The following is a 6543-nucleotide window of genomic DNA, read 5'->3' on the forward strand; positions in this document are numbered from 1 at the left end:
ACGCTCACCTGACGAGTAACGCGCACGCTAACCTGACGAGTAACGCTCACCTGACTAGTAACGGACGAGTAACGCTCACCTGACTAGTAACGGACGGGTAACGCTCACCTGACTAGTAACGGACGGGTAACACTCACCTGACGAGTAACGGACGGGTAAGTCTCACCTGACGAGTAACGGACGGGTAAGTCTCACCTGACGAGTAACGGATGGGTAACACTCACCTGACGAGTAACGGACGGTTAACACTCACCTGACGAGTAACGGACGGGTAACACTCACCTGACGAATAACGGACGGTTAACACTCACCTGACGAGTAACGGACGGTTAACACTCACCTGACGAGTAACGGACGAGTAACACTCACCTGACGAGTAATGGACGAGTAACACTCACCTGACGAGTAATGGACGGGTAACACTCACCTGACGAGTAACGGACGGGTAACACTCACCTGACGAGTAACGGACGGGTAACACTCACCTGACTAGTAACGGACGGGTAAGTCTCACCTGACGAGTAACGGACGGGTAACACTCACCTGACGAGTAACGGACGGGTAACACTCACCTGGCGAGTAACGGACGGGTAACACTCACCTGGCGAGTAACGGACGGTTAACACTCACCTGACGAGTAACGGACGGGTAACACTCACCTGACGAATAACGGACGGTTAACGCTCACCTGACTAGTAACGGACGAGTAACGCTCACCTGACTAGTAACGGACGGGTAACACTCACCTGACTAGTAACGGACGGGTAACACTCACCTGACGAGTAACGGACGGGTAAGTCTCACCTGACGAGTAACGGACGGGTAACACTCACCTGACGAGTAACGGACGGGTAACACTCACCTGACTAGTAACGGACGGGTAACACTCACCTGACGAGTAACGGACGGGTAAGTCTCACCTGACGAGTAACGGACGGGTAACACTCACCTGACGAGTAACGGACGGGTAACACTCACCTGACTAGTAACGGACGGGTAACACTCACCTGACGAGTAACGGACGGGTAACACTCACCTGACGAGTAACGGACGGGTAACACTCACCTGACGAATAACGGACGGTTAACACTCACCTGACGAGTAACGGACGAGTAACACTCACCTGACGAGTAACGGACGGGTAAGTCTCACCTGACGAGTAACGGACGGGTAACACTCACCTGACGAGTAACGGACGGGTAAGTCTCACCTGACGAGTAACGGACGGGTAACACTCACCTGACGAGTAACGGACGGGTAACACTCACCTGACTAGTAACGGACGGGTAACACTCACCTGACGAGTAACGGACGGGTAAGTCTCACCTGACGAGTAACAGATGGGTAACACTCACCTGACGAGTAACGGACGGGTAACACTCACCTGGCGAGTAACGCTCACGCTCACCTGACGAGTAACGCTCACGCTCACCTGACGAGTAACGCGCACGCTAACCTGACGAGTAACGCTCACCTGACTAGTAACGGACGGGTAACACTCACCTGGCGAGTAACGCTCACGCTCACCTGGCGAGTAACGCTCACGCTCACCTGACGAGTAACGCGCACGCTAACCTGACGAGTAACGCTCACCTGACTAGTAACGGACGAGTAACGCTCACCTGACTAGTAACGGACGGGTAACACTCACGTGACTAGTAACGGACGGGTAACACTCACCTGACGAGTAACGGACGGGTAAGTCTCACCTGACGAGTAACGGACGGGTAACACTCACCTGACGAGTAACGGACGGGTAACACTCACCTGACTAGTAACGGACGGGTAACACTCACCTGACGAGTAACGGACGGGTAAGTCTCACCTGACGAGTAACGGACGGGTAACACTCACCTGACGAGTAACGGACGGGTAACACTCACCTGACGAGTAACGGACGGGTAACACTCACCTGACGAGTAACGGACGGGTAACACTCACCTGGCGAGTAACGGACGGGTAACACTCACCTGACGAGTAACGGACGGTTAACACTCACCTGACGAGTAACGGACGGGTAACACTCACCTGACGAGTAACAGACGGGTAACACTCACCTGACGAGTAACGGACGGGTAACACTCACCTGACGAGTAACGGACAGGTAACACTCGCCTCTGTTAGTGGTAGTATCACTTCCTGTGTTTATTAAGGTGTGTGTGACTTGTGTGCAGGTATGACCACATCAAATCTTCATCCAGAGGAGGAGGAGCTCCAGAGGATCACGCTGGTGTAGGAGGAGCTGGAGGCGGGGCTTCAGTCAGAGGTGGAGTGAAGAAGACGCTTGTCCTCAGAGAAAGAGGTGACTGACACACTACAGTACTTTCCACTTGCTGTAATACTTCCAAAACTATTGATAGTTAAAATGAGTGATTTATATATATATATATGTATCTCTCTATCCCCTGATGCAATACTCTACTGTTTCTTTAAGTATCTGTTCCATCTGAAGTCTCTGAACAAGACTTTTTGTGTCCCCCCCCCACTTTCAGTTGATGTAGTATTGTAACTCAGTTATCATGATCCCAGCATTCCAATACAACTTATAGTTGTCTCTGGTCATACTTGGTATACTTGGTATACTTGGTATGGAAAGTATTTTTAGTTTTGAACCTGAACAGTCTCGATCCCATCATGTTGCTCATCATAGCCACAAATCTACCTGTATGCTATAATAAAAAATGTGGAGCTACAGAAAACATTTTGGCCAGCCTCGCCGACGCGTGCAGCCGTTACCCCGGTTACTCGGTGTTAAGGATGGAGACACGGACAGTCCTGAGGGATCACAAATTTTTTCGCCCTACATAACTGATATGTGCGGAGGATTGGTGGAGAATAATGACACAGTTGAGGTGCACTTCAGGACGTTGTGTTCCGTAGTTATATTACAGCCTGTTAGTTCTGGACTCTGGCAATTTAGAGGACTGATAAACACAACCTAACCATCTAATCCCTAATAATGTCTCTCCTACTGTCACTGCCGCTATTTACCTGTCTGTCTTGTCTTGTCTCTGTCCTCTTGTCTCTCTCTCTCCTGTCCTTCTGTCTGTCTGTCTCTATCTCCTGTCTGTCTCTCCTCCTGTCTGTCTGTCTCTCAGTCCTGGGTGTAGACAGCATGTTTGGGGGTCCACCAGACAGTTTGGGGTCGGAGGTCACAGCGGCGGCAGCAGCAGCTCCTCATTCCTACGTGCACGCTATCAGGACGGGTCTGGACGCTTCAGCACAGGAACAAGGTGGGATAAAACACTGCCTTCTGATTGGTTGGTAGTTGTCTGCGATGTAATCAATAATTCATGATGAGGAGTCCTGATTGATAAAAATGATGTGTATTTACATGTTGACATGTGTGCTCTGCAGCCCCTCCCCCCGTGGGTGGGGCTTACCAGGACCTCCCCCAGCTGTGTCCCTACGCCGCCGCTGGACACTGCTTTTATGAGGACAACTGTACGTATCTCCATGGCAACCTGTGTGAGGTGTGCGGGCTGCAGGTGCTCCATCCCCACGACCCGGAGCAGAGGAGAGCGCACGAGAAGGTGTGCACCTTGATTTAATCTAATCTAATGGAGGTACAAGATCTGTCTGGTGGCTCTTCATGTTTAAGTTATCTTCACATGGAAATGGCACAACATGCAAGCAGTACTGTTCATAAACATGATTTCTAATTAATGAGTTATGATGAAATTCTTCAGGCGGAGTTAAATTTTGATCAGCTATATTGGGCAGAATATAAACTAATCCAGGTTGTATGTGGTTCACTGTGAACCTGCCTATAACACTTTGACGAACCGTGATGTTGAATAGTGTGTAATCAGCTACACAAATAACAATGTATTCAAACACCAGAAGTATTATTTATATTTAAAATAGTTGTTTGACCCAAAAAAGAAAAATGAAAGTCTGTCTCCGTTCAAAAGACGTCTAAAGTGCGAAATCGCACAACACAACGCTGAATGACGACTAGTTTTTTAAATTATATAACTTGCAATTAAGTTTCAGTGCACTGATTTAATTTTGGACAATAAAGTTTATGGTTATTGTTAAGGTCTGACTGTAATGTCTGTCTGCAGATGTGTATGCTGGCCTTTGAGGCCGACATGGAGAAGGCTTTTGCAGCCCAGCTGAGCCAAGACAAGGTGGGTTCAGGTCGGTTGCTCAGGTTGTTATGGCGACAGTCACAGCACCTGTTATTGTAACTGTTGTTGTTGTTGTTGTTTGTTGTTTTCAGGTGTGTTCTATCTGTATGGAGTTGGTGGTGCAGAAGCTGAATCCGTCAGACCGCAGGTTCGGCATTCTGTCCTCCTGCTGTCACACCTTCTGTCTGGCCTGCATCCGACAGTGGCGCTGCACCAGAAACTTCAGCAACAAGATCGTCAAGTAAGTGTCCGTTTAAGCAGAACCAGAACCAGAGTCTGGGACGGGTCTATGATGTGTGGACAGGGTCTGTGAGGTGTGGACAGGGTCTGTGAGGTCGAGACAGGGTCTGTGAGGTCGGGACAGGGTCTGTGAGGTCGGGACAGGGTCTATGATGTGTGGACAGGGTCTATGACGTGTGGACAGGGTCTGCAATGTGTGGACAGGGTCTGTAATGTGTGGACAGGGTCTATAATGTGCGGACAGGGTCTGTAATGTGTGGACAGGGTCTATAATGTGCGGACAGGGTCTGTAATGTGTGGACAGGGTCTATAATGTGCGGACAGGGTCTGTAATGTGCGGGCAGGGTCTGTGATGTCTGGACAGAAACTGTGAGTTGTGGACAAGATCTGTAAGGTTGGGACAGGGTCTTTGATGACCTGTTAGGGGCGGTTTGGTCGTGACAGGTTGTTTACGGTCAGGAAAGGGACTGTAGGGTCTCTCTCCCTCTGGCTAATATAAAGTGTCTCCCTCTCAGGTCCTGTCCAGAATGTCGAGTTGTCTCAGAGTTTGTCATCCCTTCGGTCTACTGGGTGGAGGACCAGGACGAGAAGGACCACCTCATAGATCTCTTCAAGTCTGGAGTCAGGTGAGCGACCTGCGTGTCACTGAGCAGTATCAGTATATTGGCAGTATCTTTTACCAACACTCGGCTTGGCAAAAGTTGTCAAAATCATTTCTTGTTGTGTCTCTGCAGTAAGAAGTCCTGTAAGTACTTTGATCAGGGTCGAGGTTCGTGTCCATTCGGAGGGAAGTGTTTGTATCTCCACGCCTTCCCAGACGGCACCCGACCGGAACCTGACCGGCCGCGGAAACAGCTGAGCTCCGAGGGGAACGTCCGGGTCAGAAACCTCAGCCGCCATTGTTATTCAAAGTCGTAGTTCAGTGGTCCTGAGTTTTGTATTTTTTATTAACTTCATCTTTTGTTTTTTTGCAGTTCATGAACAGCGTCCGTCTGTGGGATTTCATCGAGGAGCGTGAGACGCGGCCGGCCACGTCCTCCCTGGATGATGACATCACAGAGATGAGGGAGCTCTTCATGCAGATGTCCGGGCCGAGCCACGACGGGCCGGATACCCCGCCCACTGCAGACCAGTAGAGACCGGACCGTGTCCTCTCTAGGTCCGACCATCCGGGCGGATTCTTTACCCAGCGTCCACGTTTGTGGATCGTTGAAATATTAAATCATGTGATCACTCTGCAGCTCTCTGGTGTGTTTCAGTCTGGAAAACTAAATCCCTCATGCACACAAGTTTGGTAATTGGTATATGATATATTGTTACCATTTTATTTATTGTGTAAATAAGTAAAAACTGAGTCAGTGTGAAGTCATTCCGTGGTGTTGTGTGAAATTTATCTTCCTCCTTCATTTAGCCAGTAAGGTAGGTTGCTATTCAGATAGCCAATTAAGGAAATTGATTTGAATTACAGTGCTCCAAAAGCACCGTTTAGGTAAACTAGATTATCCCAAGTTTGTCTTTAGGCATCTGTGTTGAATATATGTCCTGCCTCAAATTGGACAGTATTTGGATTGATGGGTTTATGTGATTTTAAAATGATGATGAATATATAACTAATTTCCTCACAATTAAAGAAATTAGATTTTTAAAAACAGAACTTCAGGTAATTTCAGATTGTAATAAATTCAGACGTCTTTTAAAAACAAGGCAAAAACACCGTGCGGTAACACACACTAGAGGTTATTATGAAAAATACATAAAAAAATGAAAACAGGTAAATAAAATGTAAATGAATAAAAATCATTTCTTTAATCAAAGTCATTTGAATCTCTGTTTTTTTTTTATCAAAATCCTCAACACTATTATGTCTAATGAAGAACTGCAGCTATCTGTCTTTATTATCAATTAATCTGCTAGTTATTTCATCAAGCAAATTCATTACAAAGCCTGAGCTGACGTCTTTAATGTCTTGTTACCTCTGACCTACAATTTAAAGCCCAAATTAATAAAATTATCTATAATATAAGATGTGGAATAGCAGCAAAAAAAGGCATAATCGAAGGCTGAGACAATTTTTTTTATTGGCTGGCTCCTGATTAGTGGATTGACCTATTGTGAGTATCCCCACACCTGTGCAGCACCTCATCAGATCCAACTCTGGGGAGGGGGGAGA

The 6543-nt window shown here is 47.6% G+C and overlaps 1 protein-coding gene across 1 annotated transcript in view; it reads left to right on the top strand.

The window, feature by feature from the left end:
• mkrn2 (makorin, ring finger protein, 2) overlaps positions 1-5742 on the top strand; it is an 8186-nt gene extending 2444 nt beyond the window's left edge. The window contains exons 3-10 of the mRNA XM_054616221.1: positions 2175-2302; positions 3099-3233; positions 3358-3533; positions 4068-4133; positions 4226-4374; positions 4889-4999; positions 5108-5252; positions 5348-5742. Coding sequence (XP_054472196.1) covers positions 2175-2302; positions 3099-3233; positions 3358-3533; positions 4068-4133; positions 4226-4374; positions 4889-4999; positions 5108-5252; positions 5348-5509 — 1072 coding nt within the window. The 3' untranslated portion in view covers positions 5510-5742. The remainder of the gene's footprint in view (positions 1-2174; positions 2303-3098; positions 3234-3357; positions 3534-4067; positions 4134-4225; positions 4375-4888; positions 5000-5107; positions 5253-5347) is intronic.
• The last annotated feature ends 801 nt before the right edge of the window (positions 5743-6543 follow it).

Source organism: Anoplopoma fimbria, chromosome 17, assembly GCF_027596085.1.
Source record: "Anoplopoma fimbria isolate UVic2021 breed Golden Eagle Sablefish chromosome 17, Afim_UVic_2022, whole genome shotgun sequence".
Lineage (NCBI taxonomy): Eukaryota > Metazoa > Chordata > Actinopteri > Perciformes > Anoplopomatidae > Anoplopoma > Anoplopoma fimbria.